Raw genomic sequence first — 22,374 nt, 5'->3', positions numbered from 1 at the left:
AATATTTCTCCTCCTTGTTGTGCTCGCAAAATATGTATTCGAGGCTCCTAAAAAGTATGTGCTTTTATATATCACCTAACGGCCAGAAATTAATTCGGGGTGCCATTAGGGCTGCCTATGCCACCGGTAATGTCATAGACAATGGCTCTGGGCAAATACCCGTGGTAGCCGATTATCAGGGCAGCTCGCGTGGGCGTGCTGCAAGTCTAGAAGACGGATTGTCCCATTAGCTGGCGGTATGGACGGACATGTTACTGTCGGTTCATTTTTTGTTGTTGTTAATATTACTTTGAACCAGTTCCTTGCGTTGTTTCCTCTTAGATGAGAGAAAAATACAACTATACACTCTGCAGCGCGGGGGGACAGTTGTATCCAGCAGCTGCGGCACAGTATTTTGTCGGTCGAGAACCACTCTTTCTATCACTCTTATCATCATATCGTTAAGTTGATGGGTTGATAGTTCCTGTTCGCTATGATAGTTGTCACTCAGAGTCTAGTAAATTGAATGCAGAATGCCGAGCTATGTCGCCAGTATTGACATGGCCTACGGTGGTCACATCTTGGGGTACTGCGTTTGCTGCTACGATAACATATTTACTATTCCATTTACTGGTGGGTTGAGCTGAGGATGACGCAGCGGTAGTACCAGTGATGATTAGGCTATCGTAGTATTGAACGCCTGAAACTACAGACACACTGCATACATTGTTACAAACACAGTACACCACAGACGAGAATCCAGGCGTTCACTGAGATGTCAGGTCTTCAAATTCGAGCCAGGGTTGATGCCAAGTAAAGGTCCTATGCTTTCGAAGTTAAAAATCTGGTTGAAGGTTGCGGATGTTCTCTTCTCTGAATTTGACCTATAGCTATACCGTGACTTGCAAACGGAGATTTCAGATGAGACTTAGTGCGCAAAGGCTTAGTCTCCTCTAGCCAAACTAAATAGAAGGAAGACAGTCGTTCTTTCTTGATTATGGACGTCGACCCATATTTCAAACATATACAAGCTTGTCATGCGTCGAAAAAAAGAAAACACAGACGAGCTCCATCAGTAAATTCACACATTCCTTAATGTCCTTAACACACTTATCTCAAAACTCGTTTGCTCTCTCTCACATCATTCACCTAGCATATCTTGTGTTTTTTGAGTGTTAAACACAATAAAACATATATATTAATACACCTCAACATTTTTTTTCTGAATACATTCAAGTTGAAATTTCGGACAAGTAGATCCATTTTCAACAAGGCAGTTAAGTGCAAATAAGTCTGTTTAAGGGCAAAATAAGGAATGTGTGAATTTCCTGATGGCCTTTTAGTAACCAACAAAATTAAACAAATCCTCCACTTCCTCGAGTCAGGGATAATTTAAATTGACAACTTGTACTTAGTGGGATCTGCGCAGTGCAAACATTTGAGTAACTTGGCATGGACTCCGCGCCCCTTTAGTCAGCATTATGTAGTTATAATAGGTAAGAGGACTTTGTGCACCTTTGGGTTGCCAGTTTGCACTGGACCTGATTTGGTGTTTTCCAGTTTTCACTACTAGGTTGATTGTTGCAGAGAATCATAGTCAAATATTGAGAACATCACAATAATATACAAGTACAACCCCCAGCCCAACATACAATACAGCAAACTAACTACTGTAGAGATACAACACTAACTTTGTCATGCATCACAAGCTGCCATGAATTGAAGCTATTCAATGTGACTGTCACACTGATTTTTCATGACTGAACATCAGCAAAACCCTGATTTGGGTACAGCGCCACAGCCACACAGTGTGTCACAGGTCACATAGATTTTGTTGTAAAGGCTCTGTAGCACCACACAAGTATTGATTCTATGTAAAAATGAGTGTATTGTAGTCATAAACATGTATATAACAAGATGGTGTACTAATAATTATGTTTTATTGAGAAATTGTGTAGTGTGCAGCACTGTACAGCACTGTACATGGGGGGACCTTGCTGTGACACTGTGATTGCAGTGCAGTGCTGTGCAGTGCTGCACATAGGGTTAGGGTTTTGCTGATGAAGCTAGATTGTGGCATGCAGTAAATTCAATAAAAAAACATATAGAGTGCCTCAATGAGACTAAAAGTTGGTGTACATCCTATTTGCAATCCATCTATGCTTTCCATGCCCACAATCTACCTTTGAAATACTGTCAACTTCACCATCAATGTCACCCTCTCCAACATCATAGACTTTGGATTGTGTTGCAGGGGTGGGACTGCCATTGGTGACATCTAACACACAACTGGGATAGGTCTGTAACCCTTCTGAAGCTAGATAGTCAGTTAATATGTCCAGAGGCACATCACTGGCATCAAGACCACTGAGTTGAGGTTGTGGTCAAGTGTAGTGATGAAATTGGTATCAAGCAGCTGTGTGACAGATAAGGTCTGCAATGGGATGGTTGACTGAATTGATGTTGGAACAGTTAACAACTGTTTGATTTCACATCTGACAGATGATAGAAGGTGGTTCTGCTCAAAAATGCGACCACATTCAAGCCAATCCAAGGTGACAAATGCATCAGTTTCAGACTTACAGTTCCAGCATTTAAGACCATTCCCAGCATTATTTGACAGCTTACAGGTGAAGCCATGAGTAGCAATAGTGAAGTACTGACAGACTTGGACACCTGTCATTGATGATGGCAATGCAATAGTATGTACACTTCATCACACCTGACTGAAGCTATTTTGGTCTAGTCATGGATGGATGTGGTTGAAGTTAGTGTCATATCTCTACAGTATCACTCAAGAAATGTCAGCATCATCTGTGCTGCTACCACTAGCAGTAGGCTGTCATATCCCACAATCTGGACTCACATTCCATAATATTCCCATGCCTTCCGAGCCTATGTCTGGACCCCATATCCGACTCATTGCCAGATCCCCTTCCACTGTGTGCTCCACACCTCAGTAGGATTGACTCCATCCTGGATTTACCCCTGAGCTCTGGACCTCTGGATCCTCACTACTAGCCTGATCCATACCACCCTATCCTGTCCACCATATGTGCACTCCATCCAGCAAGACATCTGAACTTCACCTCATCTCAGATTCAGGACTATATCCACCTTGTCATATCCCAGTCCTGTATCCACCTCACCTTCCAGATCCTCAGATCTCCAGACCTCTGGATATCAGCCATAATTATCTCTGGATATATTCCTGCCCTCTGTCTGATATCCTGTGCCTATCCCCATTTAGACATCTCTGCCTTTCTGGCTTTCAGTTACCTCTCATTCTGTCTTGCTGATTGATCCTTGTATGAGTCTTCATCTCTGAGTTCATTTAGTTATGTTCTGTCTTACTTACTAATGTGTTTCCACATGCTCGTACATAGCCCTGCTCCTTTGCTTACTGATCCCCTCAGATATTGTCCAGTATATAATCCCTGTAGATACTCCTGTAGTTCCTCAGTTTGAATATCATCTTAGACATTGCTCTACTTGCCCAATCCTCTCTTGGACTTTGGTCCACCTAAGTCTGTCCTATCCATCAGGCCTAGGGATTGATTCCCTAGGCCAGAGCTTTGCCTTTCTGGCACTTACCCTCTTTCCAGACTTAGGTCCAATCCCTGTTCTCTCTGACTCTACCTTAGGGTAGTCTACCTCTGTTTGTTTCTATATCAGACTCTGTCTGATGTAGCCCCTATTCCTTCCAGACCTCTGGGTATCCTGTCCTTTGGACATCCTGCCCTCCATACCTTTGAATGTCCTGCCCTCTGTACTTTTGGACGTCCTGTCCTTTGTACCTCTGGACATCCTCCTGTCCTCCTATCCTCCAGACCTTCAGACATCCTATCCTTCCATCCTGTTTCCTGTAGAAGTATTACCTTGCAGTGGGAACTCTCCTGAGCACTTCCTGCATTCCTCCGGAACTCTCCTGTGCTCCTCCAGATGTTTCCCATGCTCCTTCAGAAGTCCTCTAGCACTCCACCAGAGTAGTCAGCCTCTGGAAGTCCTCCAGACTTCATTAGACCATCATCAGACCTCATATGAAATAAAGGGCACATACTCGGGTAAGGGGCACAGCATATGAGCTGAGGCCAAGCCCCTCTAAGTCAGTCTCTCTCTCTCTTGAGCAACATGGTTCTTAACATAGGCTCAGTGTCATCTATGCTACTGTCTGGCTGCTTTGTGAAAGGATATAGGCTGAAACCTGGCCACTCACAATAATAATTACAACTATGCTGCTTTTCAAACTTGCTAGCAACAACCTCAATGTTGGCATCTCCAAAGATATCCTTGCCTTGGCTCATGGTACTGAGGGTACAGAATACTAGTCAGCACAAGTAGTGTTTCATACAGTAGCTCAAAAAACTGTCCACATGTTTTGACATTTTTCACTATCTATGATATTATGTGAGAACGAACAAATGCCTCAAGGACATGGTTATACCACATTGTAGTATGGCTTCAGGGCTTTCATTTGAGCCCTACACCGTGGGAATCAGTGGAGATATGGTGGAGACATAAGGCTTATAAAATGATGACTCATGTGGACAGTTTTTTGAGTGTATATTAAAACTATATAAATCATTATTTATGACACTACAAAAATCATGCCACTATTATATAAATTATAAAGTGGTGTTATTATGTTATTTTATGACTATATCTAACTATATAAACCAGAATATCTCATGTATCATAGTCATAATCACCATGAAAGCCATCTCCTCTGCTCAAAGAGATAATATCCTCTCTCTGTCTTATGCTGGCCTCTCTGCTCACCAAATTTCCTCTAGAACTGGAGTATGCAAGTCCACTGTGGCCAAGTTTATCAAAGAAAGCCACCCAGACAAGGAAAACTCTTGTGGAGGACATCCATCCAAGCTTACCTCTACTGGCAAAAGGGCTATTATCCAACATATCACTACAGGAAAGGCTGATAATGCTGTCCAAGCCACCCATTATATCAATTCCACCATCACTACCCCTGTCTCTTCACAAACTGTGAGGAATGTTCTCAAGGCAGCTCATCTCAAGGCAGTAACAAAGAAGAAAAAGCCTTTTCTCTCCATCAAACATAGGCAGAGAAGACTAGCCTTTGCCTTAGCTCATCAACACTGGACTGTAGAGGACTGGAAGCATGTTATATGGTCAGATGAGACCAAAATCAATAGGATTGGGTCAGATGGGAAGGTATATGTATGGGAAAAGAAGGGAGATGGCCTAACAGACAGAGAGGTTAATGGGACTGTCAAGTTTGGAGGAGGTTCTTTAATGGTATGGGGCTGTATGGGATGGAATGGTATGGGAATGCTTGCTGAGGTTGAGGGGAAGATGAATGCTGAGCAGTATGTGGACATTTTAAATAACCACTTGCTGCCTAGCTTGGCAGAATCAGGGATTGATGAAGAAGATATCATTTTCCAACAGGATAATGATCCCAAGCACACATCCAGAAGAGCTAAGGAATAGTTTGAAGAACATAACATCAATGTTCTTGACTGGCCAGCACAGTCTCCTGATGTCAATGTCATTGAACATCTCTGGGGAACACTCAAGAAAAAGCTTCAAGCCTATGAAAACCCCCCTAAAGGACTATGGGAGCTTTGGGAGAGAGTAGCAGTGGAATGGGGGAAGATCACAGCTGAGGATTGCCAGAAATTAATTGAGAGTATGCCTAGAAGGATAGAGGCAGTAATTAAAGCCAAGGGAGGTCATACAAAATACTAGAATACCTGGTTATTATTGTAAAATACTTGAGTCAAAAAACTGTCCGCATGAGTCACCATTTTGTGAGCCTTGTATCTCCACCATATCTCCACCGATTCCCACGGTGTAGGGCTCAAATGAAAGCCCTGAAGCCATACTACAATGTGGTATAACCATGTCCTTAAGGCATTTGTTCATTCTCACACAATATCATAGATAGTGAAAAATATCAAAACATGCGGACAGTTTTTTGAGCCACTGTATATTAATGGCCTTACATCAGCAAAAAACAAAATTTGTGGTAGTCCTGGTGACAGCTATGTAGCAGTAACTCAGACTATATAGAACTACAATAGGCTACAGCAAGCTACAGTGGGCTACAGTGGGCCACAGTAGATGGTTGGAGTCACAATAGTCAGTCAATAGTCTACATAGTGCTATGTAGCCCTGTAGTGACCATAGCAAGTATTAATTACTGTAGTAGTAATTCTAAGTAATCATGGCAGAAATACAACATATTCACTGTAGTGATATATAGGCAACCAGGTTACTCTATAGTTCTATGTAGCTGAAATCAGAGAAATGGAATAGTAGTGTTGTAGTGATAATTGAATGGACTTGTCAGACTTAGTGGAATTTTTGCATTTCATTGTGTGACATTGGTATAGTGGCTTAAAAAAGTGTCCCAATGTTTGTGGATTTTCATGTAATTGCTTGATTGTGAGTCAGTGTGTGGGAATATGATTAAGCTATAGGGAGATGTCAGAGAGCTCTAAGAAGATAAGCTTCTCATATCTTCATCCTATAGAGGGAGGAGACCAGCCTTTGCTCTCAAGCACCAGTATTGGACTTTGAGGACTGGAATAGGACTAACTGGTCAAACAGGACAAAATTCAATAGGATGGGGTCAGATAACTGGGAATATGTATTGAAAAATGCAGAAGAAACTACTAGGACAAAGAGAAGTCAAGGAAACACTCAAGTTTGGAGGAGAAAACTTTGTGATATGGGACTGTATGAGATGGAATAGAGTAGGAATTTTATGTGAGGTGGAGAGGAGAATAAATGCAGAGTAGTGCATCTCAGTTTTGGAGAAGTGTCTTCATAGAAGCATGCAGGAATCAGAAACTGATGAAGAAGACTCTATCTTCTAATAAGATAATAATCTTAAGCATACTGCCAGTTGGCTACCAAATGGTTTGAAAACTATAATATTGCTATTATATCATGGCCAGCACAATCCTCAGACCTCAACCCTATTGAACAGCCCTGGAAATTGCTCAGGAGATTACTTGGAGTGTGTCATGATCCTCCATAGGGGCTATTTCAGCTATTGGGAGGAGCTGCAGCACAGTAGGAGAAGATTGGTAATGAGTAATGACAGGAATTGATAGATAGTGTGTTTATAAGAGTGGGAGAAGTGATTAGAACATCAGGAAGAAAGACCAAGTACTGTAATTATAGAGATTGGATTGGTTAAATTTGAAGTCAAGAAAGTGTCCCAATGAGTCACTAGATTGAGATGTCCATATATTCACATGATAACATCAGATTTTCATGCTATAGTGGACAAGGATAACACAAAGAAACAGAGCTTTCTGACATCTCCCTATAGCTTAGTCATATTCCCACACCCTGACTCACAATCAAGCAATTACATGAAAATCCACAAACATTGGGACACTTTTTTGAGCCACTGTATATATTGCAATTATTATTGAAATATGAGCCCCTTCAGTGACAAACTCCATATTATATGGGTCACCTGACCTACATAATATCCTGTATAAGATGGGCCAGTGGACTATGGACTGATGTTATGTATATCCTCAATGTTGACAGGTGGGCCCATCTATGCTGATGTTATAAATATCCTTGATGATGGTGGATGGGCTGGGGGAAGTATTATTACTGATGGAGATGGGTGAGCCCATCTGGGCAATATGTAGAGTAGGATAGACATATATTATAGATAGCTGGGCTGAAGAGAGATGTATGGCAGATATTATTATATAGACAGGTGGGCTGATGGGGCAGTGAAATATTTATTATATATACAGGTGGGCCAACCTGGGGTATTTTACATAGATGGGTGGGCCAACATAGGGGGATGTCATATAGATGGGTGGGCCCAGATACATATCATTTAGATGTATGGGCCAAGGTATTGGTATACTATATGGACATATGAGCAATGCTGTTGCACTAGTTTTGATCCAAGTCATCAATGACATTCAGACTCAGATTCTGTCAACATTGATCAAAGTCAACACAGCTAAGTGCCCTGTTGACTCATAATCCAGCAATACCTCAGAAGATGGTCCATAGATGTAAGGGCCAAGGTATTTGTATACTATATGGACATATGGACATACATATAGGCTGAGGTAGTGATATATATTACATCAGCAAAACCCTGATTTGGGTACAGTGCCACAGCCACACAGCATGTCATAGGTCAAATAGATTTTGTTGTAAAGGCTCTGCAGCACCACACAAGTATTGATTCTATGTAAAAATGAGTGTAATGTAGTCACAAACATGTATATAACAAGATGGTGTGCTAATAATTGTATTTCATTGAGAAATTGTGTAGTGTGCAGCACTGTACAGCACTGTACATGGGGGGACCTCACTGTGACACTGTGATTGCTGTGCAGCATTGTGCAGTGCTGCACATAGGGTTAGGGTTTTGCTGATGTATATTGACAGGTGGGCCAAGGTAGTTGTTATCACATATAAACATAACTGGGCTTAGATAGTTGGATAAGAAACAAATCAGTTTGCTGATGTAGGCACCAGAGAATTGAAGACATGGAGTACATACCCCTATGTGAATGCATATACCTATCATCAACCATGGAAACCTGAAACCTGAAAGCCTGAATACACCATGTCTGACATTTACCAAGTACTGAAACCCAAAACTCAACACCCAAAACCCAAGCATTGAAACCCAAAACTTGAAACTCAAAAGGTGTAAAAATGTATGAGTTTTGAGTTTCAAGTTTTGAAGTTTTGGGTTTCAGTACTCAGGACTTGAAACTTGGTGATTTGATAAATGGACTGGCAGAGGTAACAATCATTGGAAAACTTATATATACATGGCTTTCTAAGCAGGCTGAGGCATGAGGCTGGCGTAGAATTGAGTCTACATGCAAAATTAGGCAAGGTGGTGCAGAACTCTTGTTCCTTCCCACATCAGCCTACAAATCTTCTTGTCCTAAGTACTAGGCGCTAGTCTCAGTTCTTTTGCATTCTTCAAAGTAAAGTCTACAAATGTTTAATGGAGATCCTAACATTGCTATATGACCAGATTTCACTCTAATTGAGCACCATGAAGCCTGACAGCAGCTAGTACATGAAGGACTCACAGATGAATAAGCAGTCTGTTTGTTAACAGTGCTATGGACTGTGAGGAACAATGTGGACAAAATGCATTGGGCCGAATGACGAGAGCATATAGATAATGTTCGAAGGCAGGAAGAGAAAGAAGAGGAACAACATCAGCAGACCCTCAAAGATGAAGAGGAGGCAGCATGCTGTGAGGAGTGCAAGAAGAACAAGACTAAATACATACCCCTCATCAGAGCCAAGGTTCCTTCTGACCCCACCATAATCCCTGCACAGTATGCAACAAGGAGGTTGAAAGCCAGAGAGTATTGCAAGCTCCACTACTTCACCAATAGAGGACTGAATGATGCCAAAATCTCGACACTAATCACTGAGCCAGATGTGCTAGTAATGATGCTATCTAATGACAGAGTCCACTCCTAGGTACTGGCAGCAGCAGTCAAAGATCCCAGAGCAGCCCTGGTAGTCAAGGATGAACAACTCACATGGGAGGAGTTCAACAAGGCAGCACCAAGAATGATCATGTCAATGAGAGTCCATGACTGGCCCAATGACAGGGTCCAGATGCACATCCAATTCTGGACTGTACTCCAAGAACATTGCTGGTGTCACACCCCAGACATGCTCAAGCAAAGAGCACTTCTGCTATACCAGTCACAGCAAAGGCACAGATGGCACCTCACAGTGGGAACAGTGCATGACTGGAGCCTGGAAGAGATCAATCAAGATCTACTTCTAGAAGCTAGGAAAGACTTATTTAATGAGCAGCATGACTAGGTGTTCACAGCCATCAAGGTCAGTGCTTTGTCCTCCTACTTTGCTTCAAGCTCTGCTCAACTCCCCTTCATTTTATCATTTTCATTTTGTTCATTTCACTTAGTGTAATCATTCACTGGGTACATTCCTTTTGTCAGCTATCACATGCTGGCAAAAAACCTTTTGCTGCAATCACGCACAACCCCCCCTGCATCAATCATGATGCACCCATCCTTCCATTTGGGACAAACATGTGTCTGTCCAGTCATGCCAATTGCATGCACCATGTCATATCAAATGATGCCTGGGCCATGCCATCATCACCTGGACCACCCCATTACCTGTTACTCACAATGGTTTACCCTCATGGAACATCACTAATTCATACTGGGTGCCACTATGAACCTCAACCAATAACAGGCTGCCACAGCTGCCACTCCCAACAACCAGGAATATCCCCATGTGCAACAGCAGCCAGGAACAGCCCCAAAGCACCTGTTTCCAGCAGCAGAAGCAGCAACCAGAAGCAACAAAAAGGTACACACTACTCAGGCACCTATCAATGCTAGGCCACTTCCATGCTGTGCAGTTTGCCTCGGGAGGAACCTGTACAGGACAATTGAGTGTGCACTCACTCACATGTGAGATGGGAACCATGAAGCGTTCTCAGAGCATATTATTAAAGTCTTGTGGACCAAAGATGGGAGACAGATATGCACCGCTTGGCAGCAGGACAAAGGATGCACAATGCCAAGCATGTGTGTTCAGGGTGCAGGGCTACCACTCATGGAGCCCAAAAATGTCCTTAAGCACAGAAAGCTGCACCCTCAGACGCTGTATAGAGCAGAAGCTTGGGACTATGAACTACAGCTCATAGGACTTATTAATTGTTTTAGTAAAATACCAGAAGGTTTCTGTTCAGGCTTCAGAATAGATTTCCCACCTATCTTCACTGTACAGATCCCCCCAAATAAAGATTCAGTTTACAAGTATCAGAATGAGTTCAATCTCATCATCCAGAAAGAACTTGAAACAGGGAGACATGTGGGACTATTCACAGCTAACTCCCTAGAACAGCTGATTGGTCCTTTCCAATCCTCCCCACTTTCAATCATCCTGAAGCCAGGGAGACCTGGAAAATTCAGAATCATCCAGAATTTCTCCTTCCTGCACTAAATCACAACCACTTTCCCAAGCCCATCCATCAACTTGTACATCAATGCCAACAACTTCCCGATAACTTGGGGAAAATTCTCAGTAATATATCAAATAGTTGCCACAGTCCCCCGAGGGTCAGAGGCAGTCACAAGAGACATTGCAGATGCCTACAGGACAGTACCCCTGCACCCATTGCAATGGCAAGGTAAGGTAGTACAAATTGCAGAAAACTCATTCTGCATGGACACATGTACAGCATTCAGGGCTACCCCTTCAGCAGGTTTTTACAGTCACATTGCAGATGCTGGGGCAGAGATCTTCAGATACCATGTGATTGGCCCCCTCAACAAGTGGGTAGACAACCATATCTTTTTCAAAATCCTTAGAGAGTACCTCAAGGAGTATAACCAAATGTGTGCCACATGGTCAGAAGCCTTTGCCAGAGAAGGAATACACCAGTCAGGAAGTCACTTATGGTATGAAGAGATATGTCCAAGCACTGGACAGCTTGAGGAACACAGCAAGAACTGTGCTAATCCACTGAAAGACTTATCAGAACACTCTCCCAGATCAGAACATGACAAATGTTTCAACTGCAGCCTCCAAGACATCAATAAGGTGTCAGAGGATATGGGCATCCTATGGAAGCTTATAAAAGATTAGCTGTTTCAATCATTGATGATCCATACAGGTTTTCTTTGGGACATTAAGCTTAGAACAGTCTCACTAAGTTCAGATAAGACTGACAAGTACCTCCTAATAATTTGTGAATGGAGGAAGAGAAAAGCACACATCCTACTTGATGTACAAAAGCTATATGGCAAGCTATTGCACACCTGCGCCACAGTACCTCAAGGATGGGCATATTTAATGGGACTTGAAAGCATGCTGGCATTGTGTGGGAGCAAGCCATTTCTCCCACACAGACCTAACAAAGGTATAGCCAAGGATTTGATATGGTGGTCAGCACTATTACAATCCGGTGGAGTGACAAGAAACATATACCCATCATCCCCACTCATGTTACAGTACCCCACTCTTTTTCCCATCATCACTGCAGATGCCTTATGGCTGTACTTCTAATGCTTCCTTTTTACTGTGCTGTTTCCTCATGGTCTCCTTTATCTCTGACTCACACTTTGTTTTCCCATGAACCTTCCTTTCTTAGTAGTCATTACCCTTTGCCCAGCTTGGTCTGTGCATGATTCTCTTATGTATATAAACCTTAGTTACTGCTTGTATTTTCTCTAACTTGAATCTACTTGGTTTTCTTTCATACTTGAACTCTAGCTCCTTGGGAAGGAGGCTAGCCACTGTCCCATTTGAACTCTAGATCCTGCAGGAGTCTAGATGATCGCTCCTGAGGGAGGCATTAACTTGATAAGGCTTAGTCCTTGATTGACCTTGATCCTTGATTCCTTTATTGGAACAACGCTCTATCCAAGTTCATAACAGCTCAGAGACCCTCATACATTTTTAGATGCTAGTTCAGGCATTGGGATTGGAATCATCATTGGAGAGTTCTGGAGGGCTTGGAGACTCATACCAGGTTGGAAGATGCAGAATGGGAAATGAGGCATTGAATGGGCCAAAGCAGTCAGATTCAAATTCCTTATATATACTCTTGCCATTCTCCCTGGCGCTAGCAGCAGCATCCTTGTCCATGGAGACAACATAGGAATTGTGGAAGGATGGTGGAAATGGCATCACTGCAACACAGCTGTCAACAGTGTGTTTTGAAGAATCAACCAGTTCTTATATGACTTGCCCAACCATCTCAAAATCACTACAGCCTATGTGGCCAGTGCATCTAACCCAGCTGATAAACTATCCAGAGGTATCTATGGACCAATCAGCTTACTTCTTCCCAGAATCCCCATTCCAGAGGAACTTAGCACATTTGTTATTGATGCCACTGAACCTCTCTCCCCTGCAGAAATCTGCCATCTGCACAATGAGAACTACTCCACTCCAGTAACTAAGTTCATCAATAGAGCCCTCATTAGACAGCAAGCTGCAGAAAGAGCACTTGCCTCAAGAATTGAAGAAGACTACTTCATCAATAGCACACTTAGGAACAAATGACACTGAACATTGCTCCTGTTTTGGATCAATGCTGCCAGCCCCAAGCACTGCAGTGCCTACACCCCATGCCTATCAACAGAACCTTACCCCTTGCCCATGCACCCTTTGCCCATACTGTCTAGCATGAGACTGATTAAGACTATGGGTCCCAGCAGGGAATAGCACCAGACTGACAGAGCTGTCAGCAGAATCACCCACTTGCCAAATTTCAGACCCACAACTCAATTGGATACTAGAAGTAATGGGGTCATCATGGGCACAATCAACCAAAGAGCTATATGGAGCAGGACTCCTTGTATTCCATGTGTACTGTGACTTGCAGAATATAATAGAAGAGAAGCAGTGCCTGATAGACCAGACACTGCTTCTTGAGTTCTTCTTGAGCTGTGCTGGATCATACTCAGGATTAGTGCTATTGAACTATGCAGTAGGGCTGAAAGCTTGGCACCTGCTACACAGCAGGGACTGGCAGATTTCCCACGCTGAACTCAAAGCCATACTTAATGGAGCAACAAACCTCACCCCCCAAGCCTCAAAGAAACCAAAGAGAGTTCCTTTCATACCTGTTTTTATTGCAGAGATACATTCACATTTGGACCTTAACTCACTGCTCAATGCTGCAGTTTTTACATGCCTCACCATGACATTCTACTTCATTGCCAGACTGGGAGAGTTCACCATCAGTGCTATCAAAGATTTCAGCCCAAGAAAGCACATTATGAGAGGAAGAGTATTGGAATCAGAAGACTGCAACAGCCTTCCAGTCATGAAGTTTCACTTACTGAGTACCAAGGTCTCTCCAATCAAAGGAGAAGATGCCTACTGGGCAGCACAAGATGGGCCATCAGATCCAAAGATGGCCCTGTAGAACCATTTCCACATCAACTCAGCAGACAATGAAGCACACCTTTTCATGTGGAAACATGTGAAAGGCATCCATCCCCTATTGAAGGAATTCACCAAAAGAATCACTAGCACAGCACAAGCAGCAGGCTTACCAGACCTCAAAGGTCATGGCTTGTAGATTGGTGGCACCTTAGAGTACTTGCTCAGAGAAGTCCCTTTCGATGTCATTAAGTCTATGGGAAGATGGTCAGGAGATGTGTTCATGTTGTACCTGAGAGACCATGCACTCATCCTAGTGCCATACATCCAATCAAAGCCCTACCTCAAACTATTCACATGCCACATGATGCTGGCAGTGTGCTAAACAGTAAGAGTGAGTACACCTCCTAAAACCCAGGCATCAAGCTTTGCTGTATGTGTAACTGCACTCCTAACATATGGGAACATAGCTCACCTTGACACACAGGTTCAGACCCTTATTTCAGGCCAGAAAAGCCCTATGGGCCTTTTGCCCAAATACCCAACAAGTCCCTGAACTCTGGTTCGATTCAAATGAACAAACTCTCCTGTAGTATTGAGTTTGATTGTAATCAGGCGTTATCCTACCTAATCAAACTCACCATTCCTACAAGTAACACTTAGTCACTAATGCGCATAGATCTATCACTATGCAATTATGTAGCCATGTCAACCTCCTCAGAAGACACTTCAACCTTCACCTCAACATCTACCTCAACATCCATGTCATTGGAAGAATTGTATTCTGGGATAAGGTTGCTTGGATCACCCAGGTTCACAATTTCACCAGATGCATCTGGAACCTCTGGATGAACAACCTGGTTGTACTCAAACAGGAGGCCCTCAATGACAGAGGCATCCTTGAATTTCAGGGGTATGGGCATCATCCCTGCCATTGAGAGATCAATGAGAGGAGGGAGTGCAGATTCAGATGGTGACATGGACATGGGGATGGATTGATCAAAAAACAAGGATGTTGCATTGGTAGGAGGTTTGGGAATTGGGAATGAGGGGTGTTAGTTGACAATTTTGCACCTAAGGCCTTCATGGAGGCATTGCAGGGTATCAATCTTACTATCCTGCTCTGCCACATGAGCCTTGAGAATAGCAATGTGAGCTGTACCATCCTGGATTGCAATTGCCATGGCATGGAGATCTAGCATAGGTAGGTCAAGTGCTGCAGCAGGGACTGCCAAACTCAAAGACAGAAGTGCTACAAGGGAAAATTAAGGTCAGACAGTGATGAAAAAAAACTCAGGTGACTTATGAGCTGGTGCAGGTGCTGGTGCCTTGACAGCAGTGATGGTCTTGCTGTGACCACATATCTGGGTCTTGGGAGTTGTCACAGTAGTGATACCCAGAGTTCCAGACTTGCCACAAGACTGACTGCAAGTTTGGGCCTTGGATTAGGAGATGGGAGGAGCTTTGGAAGGAGCCTTGGAGGGTGTCCTGGACCTTGTGTTCCAGGTGGTAGAGGAAGCATGAACACATTTTGGCAGGGTACCCAGAGTTGTGGGGATGCACTTGATCTTCTTTGTTGTGCAGCAGATGGATAACATATACAGATTCCTGGTCCTCTTGTCCAACTGAGTTGTGCAGGGCCAGTTTAGCTTGGTGCAAACCTAGCATGGGTTGTTCTGTGGGTTATGTTAGTGTATGGATACACTTCAGATAAATCAAAATACTCACCAGTCCAGGAATGAGAATACCACCTGCATCGATGACTGGGAGTGCCTATACTGGGGTTCCAGGAGTTGGCTGGGAGGGCTCAATGACTGCTGGGTGACTGCTGGCAATCACCTGCTACATTGTAAGTATACAGCTGAGTCCTGGATGCATAAATGTGACTTACTGTAGCAGGGCCAAAGGGTTTTTTGGTTAGAACATGGGATGATTGAGGTGAATTGGAGAGCTGGGGAAGAACAACATCTGGCACTCCAGCCAAAAATGGCTACAAGAAAATGTGAGACAAGTAAAAGACAAACCAGATGACATACCTGAATAGTTGTGTCTTCATCATCTTCCAACTCCACAAGGGACTTGGACTTCACAACATGAGATGACTTTGCATGCTTGCAAGTCTTCATCACAGACTTTGGCAGTTGGGAGGAGAGTGCTGAAATCATGGGAGACTTCCTCTTCTGACTTCCTTCTGCCTCAGGCTCTAGGTCAGCATTAACAGCCTTACCTTTCCCCTTGTCCCAGTACTTGGTAGTAGTGTTAGTGGAAGGACCAGCGACATTGCCAGTGAGGATGGGTGGGGAGGGAAGGTTGACTTGAATTGGACCTGTGGAGGGAGAAGCAGCAACTGGGAGATCAAAGGTATGGTCATCTAAGACCTCCCAGGCAAGGAGCTTGGGATGCCAGATATGCTTCAACAGATAGGGATTGTCATACCCAATGCTGTGCCAGTTAGGCCAGACCTGGGAAGTCATGCCCCAGATGTGTAATAACTCCTTGAAGCATGAAAGCATGATGCCAGCAGGGGTCCAGACCCATAGTCCTTGACTACATGAGCCTGCCTGGATGTTAGAGAGAAAAAAAAAAAAAAAAAATGCTATATACCACAAGTAAACTAACCTGTGATGTCAGAGCAAAGTGGCTGGGACCTGGGGGAATCTGCTAGTGCCACTAATGATGGCCATAATCTGGGCAGTGGATGCCTTGAGACTGGTCAAAGAGGTGTCAACTGGAGTGGATATGATGATTGAGCTGAGAGATTTAAAGATCTTGAAATTGGATTGAAATCTGTTATCACAAGGATAAAGTTTCAAAAGAAACAAGACATTTGATGGATAATCTATAAAATTGTTGATTGTTTGTCTTTGTTTGGTCATGGTTTAACTTTTGGCAATTGCCAGTTTTGTGTTGAACTTTGAAGTTTTTTCAATTATCAGTCAACAAGTCAATAAGTTCCCCACACAACATGAGCCCACAGCCAGCTGTTTGATTTAATGACCCTCCAGCAACCAACTACAATTCAATGGATGTGGATGAGTCCTTTGTGTCCCAGATATCACTAGGTATGTTGTATTATTATCATGCCTTATCTGTTTATTGGATATCACTTAGATGATCTATACCTTGGGCCAGATGATAACATAGAATAAGATTCTGTGTCATTTGGATCACTGGATGTCTGGGCTGCAATACCCAGTAAGTTTATACATTCATTAGAATTGAGGATTACCATGCATGCTCACTAAACCTTTGCAGATTAATCTCCTCTGGCTTAAGCTGATCATCCAGGTATTCCCATCAATCCAGACTTGTACCTTGGGCCTGAGGATGATATCATTGATGTTGATGAGTTGCCAGATTCTGCTAATCCTGAGATTGATGCTCCGGCTGCATCAGAAGTGTCTATGTTATGTGAGTTCATTCATTCCAGAGGATTATAGATACTTAATGTATCTCCCAAGCAGATGAAACATCTACTGAACTTCATTCACAACAGCCAGAGCTTGCTAATGAAGATTTATGTTTGATGGTCCAGGAGTTCCAACTATTTGGGTCATATGAACACACCAGGTGTGAGTATCTGACACAGTAGATCATTTATCTTTGTACTAATTTTTCTGCAAGTGCAATCTGTTCAAGATTGACTTGGTGATTACAAACACTGTACTAGGGATCTTCCTGATCCTTCCATTCCACTACTACTTGAGGCTGAGTGACACTTCTGGATGACTTGGGCAGAAACTTCTGACAAACTCAGAAGAGCTGATGCAGACCTCCAGAGGTTGCAAAGAGCTCAATGGATGAGCATCAAAATGCTCAAGGTAGTAGATTCCCTGATCAATTGGTTTAAAGATCAAATTTAAATGTAAATTACTGAATTTCTGATAGTAGTCAAATCACATGTAAACTTCCAAATTTTCATTAACATACCCATATCATGTAAACAACCAAATTTGCAATACATTCCTCTTCCATTTCCAATTGAGTTCCTAAGGCTCAAGAATTCCTGAGTGTCAAACACAGAAGTTTAATTCTTGCTTTGGCTTACTAAGTCCCAAGTGTTGAACACTAAAGTTTAATTCTCAGTTTGGCTCACCAAGTCCCAAGTGTCAAACACTGAAGCTCAATTCTCCCTTTACTGAGGATCATCAAGTCCCAAGTATCAATCATCAAATCAATACTCAGGACTCAGTGATCCTCAGTAAAGCAAGAATTGAAATTCAGTGTTCAACACTCAGGACTTGGTGAGCCAAAGCGAGAATTAAACTTTGGTATTTGACACTCAGGACTCAGTGAGCCATTGAGATTGAATAACATTAACATGTACATAAAGGCAGGCAGTGTAGTATAAGTCCATTACTTCTTTCCCCTTGCTCTAGTCACTTGAGGGGTACTGTCTGATGGCTGTTGCATTGACTTACTCCAGGTTGTCCTCACTGATGACTCAATTGCTACTTTTTTTCCCCACATGTTCTTCAGTGCCAGAGACATGTGCCCTCCTTCCATTGCAACATCCTCCTCAACATTGCCAGTAACTCTGTCAGTCAACCCAGCCAAGAGATTACCCATTCATGATGTCAGCAGTGCACCAGTTTTTGCTGGCTTGACCAGGCAAGGCTTTGGAATTGCATATGAGACTACTGTCCCTTCATGTGCTGTAGAAGGACCTGGGTCTCTTTTGTGGGGATCTACCATCGGCCACATCATTATCAGCATCATCCTCCATGTGATGAAAGTCACTCTTGGGATTACTCCTAGGATGACTCTCAGTGTTGGTTGATGAATTCCAAGGCTTTTAGATCATCTTCTTTCTGACTTTACAAGTCTGATGAGAAGGCAAATTCCCAGATACAACTGATACTACCATGTCTCTATCTTTGTTCTTCTATGCTTTGAACAGGAATGTTAGACCTTTGCCTTTCTTCTGCTGAGCATGCCAGAAATTGAGTAAGGCTGTAGTGTCCCAATTTTACAACTTCAAAGGCTCCTTCAAGTCCACATCCACTGGAACCTACTTTCTTGCCACAAAGTCATCCTGACTTTGTATGATGGTGCTCTATGGCATGACTGCCCTGTTAATCCTGGAACAGATCCCTGTGTCCATGCATTCAACAAATTCTCGGGTGTTGTGTTGATAGACTCACAATAGTGTGATGTAAGAAATGCCCTCACTACAGCCTTCTTCTCCTCAAGTTTTGTTTCAGTGATGTCTGGAAGCAACAGCATCCCATCCCTGTTGGTTTCCAGTTTGAAAGCAGGCTTTCTGATTCTTCTTTGACCTCCCTTCATCTATTGTCCTCCATCCTGTACCCTAGCACCTATCATCATGATGATCAACAAATTCCTTCTAGTAGCCAGAGTTCAAACATTCACTGAACTGTTCCTGTGTGTACTCCTGCCAAACTGACTCGATGTCCTTCTAGTCCTTTGTCTTCATGAAGCTGTCCCCATCTCCTAATGCCTCATTATCATTGTGCCTGCATGAAATATATTGAGATTGAAGATCTGCGATGATTGACAAAATTCACTTACATCCTGAACAGCACCTCTCCCTGTTCATTCTTCCAAGCCAACATCACAAACACTCTCATCCTGCATTGCCTCCACATCTCCTTCAAAAAGTGCTTCATATATGCAAGTCCCTTCTTACAAGTGACTTGTGCTTGTATCTTGGGAGGAGGAAAGTTATTGGACCATCCTTCAGCTGTTTCCTTTGCCTTCTCCAACTTGTTGTTGGACAATTCAGCCATGACTCTCTTCACAACCACCTGATAATGTTTGAACATACCAGGACCTCCTGGCTTTGCCCTGGACTTGTCCTTGATCCTCTTTAGCACCTCTTCCTGGTTCTGCTGGTAGATCACCATCCTAGGTGTCTATTTCCTCCCATACTTTATCATGTCCTTCCTTTTCTTTTTTTTCTTGTTGTTGAACAACCAAGTCTTGTACATCTGAGCATTGATGGAAGAATAAGATATTAAAATTTTAGTTTTTCAACACAGCAAGGATGAATCACCTGCTTCCTCTTCTTCCATTGTGCTTGGTTAACCTTAGGAGCAAATAACCTGGTAGCCCTAGCTATAGCAGTGAAAACTGCCTGCTTCTCTTTCCTTTTTGCTGAAGTCCACTTAGGAAGGTAGTTCTTCAACTCTGAAATTTTGTTTTCTATGAGCTTCTGTGTCTGTGGTTGATGTGCCCTATGTCTTCCAGAAGTCAACTGGGTGGAATGACCCAATCTTGCCATGGTGAATGAGATTGCAGAATGAGCTGAGGATAAGCAAGGTGGAAGTAATAATGGTTCCAAGTTGAACTTTAAGCAAAGCCTAACAGTTGATTAATTGACCCATATTGGATGCAATGCCATTAATGGAAATGAATTTGTAATGATGCATCAAGACTGCATAACATCATATTGGAACAACAATTCATTTGACCTTCCTGAGCTAATGCTTTGCTTGCAACATCAGAAAATAAGATGAGGATAGGTAGATACACCCCACTGCAAAAATTCCACAGGGTAGAAGCAAGGGGCAGCAAAGGTAGGAAAACTTGGGTTAAGGTCCCACTTGTAAGCACAAAATGACATGCCTACAGGTCCATGCCTCACTCTCCCCCAGAATCACTAACACTTCAGCCTGTTGAGGTACCACCTCCTTAGGAAGACTTTCCTAACAATACTTATGAGCATGACCAAGGCTCATTTGAGCCTTTGCAACTCCCAAAAACCATGGCAAGTTCATGTAAAATGTTGGATTGTCATTCAAATGATAGCTAAGCATAAAAAATGCAAAGTCAGAATGACTACCTCAGGTAATGGCTGCCAAGGCAGGAATCATACATATCTACATCACCTCCAGACAAATGAACATGGACTATGCCCTTTGTGAGGCTGCCTAGCACAACATGGAAGGCATCACCAGGGCTGTCACCTTCTATGATATCAACTGTCAATACAACAAGCACTTTTGGGTTTGGGTGGATTAAAGCTGATTTCTTGAAATGGTTCTGGAACTGACCATCATTCCCAGAATTAGGTTGTGGCATGTCTATGGACATCAGGACAGCTGCTATGTCCAATATGTATTAAATTTTATTAAAGGCATTGGTTGGATCAATGGAGAGATCATGGAGACCCTATTGTCACATCTCAACCTGATTTCCCCTGCTGCTTGGGGAATGTCATTCCTGCATTGAAAGGAATGTCTTGATTATCAGATAAACAATTCCAATTTCTGCAAGATGATCCACATGAAAAGGACCCTTTGTCATAAATACAAGCAGGCAAAGAATGGCATCACCAAAAGTGAAAAGGCTTTCAACAGACTTGATGAAGCAGCACCTGCAGATTCAAAGACAGAATGGTTAGCCAGTGAGAGGATCACTCAGTCCAACAGAATAAATGATCCTGCAGCAATGGATATATATGAGATTAATATCAAGAAGGGTAAGTTGACTTTGGCTCCATCAAAGTCAGAATTAATTTTTGTACTCAGCACTGAGCAAAAAGGAGATTGAGCTTAGACTGCTAGAGGAGGGTAATGTCTGTAATGCAGCACCTGCTTGCAGATCTGTGGTAACATGAATATCAATGGGGTTGGCATTTGAAGAGGCTCAAATTCCATTGCTCATTGAGGTCTGAAGAATTGGGAGAACTACTGAGACACAGAGGTTAGACATCATCTGTCATATGCCATTCTGGACTCTCAACTCTAAATCTGCTTCTCTGGATATCCAGATCTTCAATAATCTGATCTATCTTTATCTTCCTTCCAGAATCCAAATCCTATATCAGTGCCCAACCCCATTTAGACTTCCCCTGTCTCTGGACTCCAGTGAACTATGTTTCCCTTCTGATTATTGATCCGTTACATACATTTCATTTCCAGTGTTCATTATTTGTGATCTGTCCTACTTACTAATAGACTTTGCATATGCTTTGTACATAGCCTTTGTATTTGCTGACTGATTCCTATATGATACCTACAGTATATAAACCTCCTGTAACTCTTGGAAATACTTCAGTTCAAATATCATCTTAGTTCCTGCTCATTCCTGTTCCTCCAGCCTCAAGCCAAGTCTCTTGTCATATTCCAAGTCTTAGGATTGTATCCTAGACTACATTCCCAGCTCTACCTTAGGGTAGTCTATCCTCTGTTAGTTTCTAGTCCAGACTTTGTCCAGATTAGTCTTATCCACCTGTCCAAGTAACATCTGGACATCCATTGGATTTATCTCATGTTTCAGATCTGGATGTCTGTTGTCTGCCCTAGTCAAATCCCAGAAACTTTGGATGACTGTTCTAACCCCTGGAAATTAAGAGCACATACTCAGGAAAGGGGCACAGCATAAGAGCTGAGGCCAAGCCCTTGTGATCTGACCCCCTTGAGCACATGACCTTAATAACTTGGTGAAGAGTTTTGAGTTTCAATGTTTGAGTGTTGGGTGTTGTTAAGGTCATACTCAAGGGATAACTGAATCCGAAGGGCTTTGGCCTCAGCTCATGCACTGTGC

The 22,374-nt window shown here is 42.8% G+C and overlaps 5 protein-coding genes across 5 annotated transcripts; 4 read left to right on the top strand and 1 right to left on the bottom strand.

Moving 5' to 3' along the window:
- Positions 1-9,468: 9,468 nt before the first annotated feature.
- BJ212DRAFT_1287078 (uncharacterized protein) lies at positions 9,469-9,816 on the top strand (the record flags this gene model as incomplete). Its single annotated transcript, XM_041331970.1, has 1 exon — positions 9,469-9,816. A coding segment is annotated over one exon (348 nt), but the record flags the coding sequence as incomplete, so codon positions are not given.
- A 7,069-nt stretch (positions 9,817-16,885) lies between these two features.
- Positions 16,886-17,579, top strand: BJ212DRAFT_1305207 (uncharacterized protein; the record flags this gene model as incomplete). Its single annotated transcript, XM_041333730.1, has 5 exons — positions 16,886-16,925; positions 17,014-17,058; positions 17,152-17,274; positions 17,328-17,433; positions 17,534-17,579. 5 exons carry the CDS (start codon positions 16,886-16,888, stop codon positions 17,577-17,579), a joined length of 360 nt encoding a protein of 119 aa, XP_041185959.1.
- A 1,703-nt stretch (positions 17,580-19,282) lies between these two features.
- On the bottom strand, positions 19,283-19,730 carry BJ212DRAFT_1487869 (uncharacterized protein; the record flags this gene model as incomplete). Its single annotated transcript, XM_041341321.1, has 2 exons — positions 19,283-19,340; positions 19,396-19,730. The coding sequence occupies 2 exons, from the start codon at positions 19,728-19,730 to the stop codon at positions 19,283-19,285; spliced, it is 393 nt and encodes a 130-aa protein (XP_041185958.1).
- Positions 19,731-20,862: 1,132 nt separating this feature from the next.
- On the top strand, positions 20,863-21,057 carry BJ212DRAFT_1287066 (uncharacterized protein; the record flags this gene model as incomplete). The annotated part of the gene is made up of 1 exon (XM_041331968.1): positions 20,863-21,057. The coding sequence occupies one exon, from the start codon at positions 20,863-20,865 to the stop codon at positions 21,055-21,057; it is 195 nt and encodes a 64-aa protein (XP_041185957.1).
- BJ212DRAFT_1224673 (uncharacterized protein) lies at positions 21,058-21,306 on the top strand (the record flags this gene model as incomplete). The annotated part of the gene is made up of 1 exon (XM_041329435.1): positions 21,058-21,306. A coding segment is annotated over one exon (249 nt), but the record flags the coding sequence as incomplete, so codon positions are not given.
- Positions 21,307-22,374: the final 1,068 nt, after the last annotated feature.

Source organism: Suillus subaureus (assembly GCF_016647635.1).
Source record: "Suillus subaureus strain MN1 chromosome Unknown BJ212scaffold_107, whole genome shotgun sequence".
Lineage (NCBI taxonomy): Eukaryota > Fungi > Basidiomycota > Agaricomycetes > Boletales > Suillaceae > Suillus > Suillus subaureus.
This window is presented reverse-complemented; position numbering and strand designations above follow the sequence as displayed.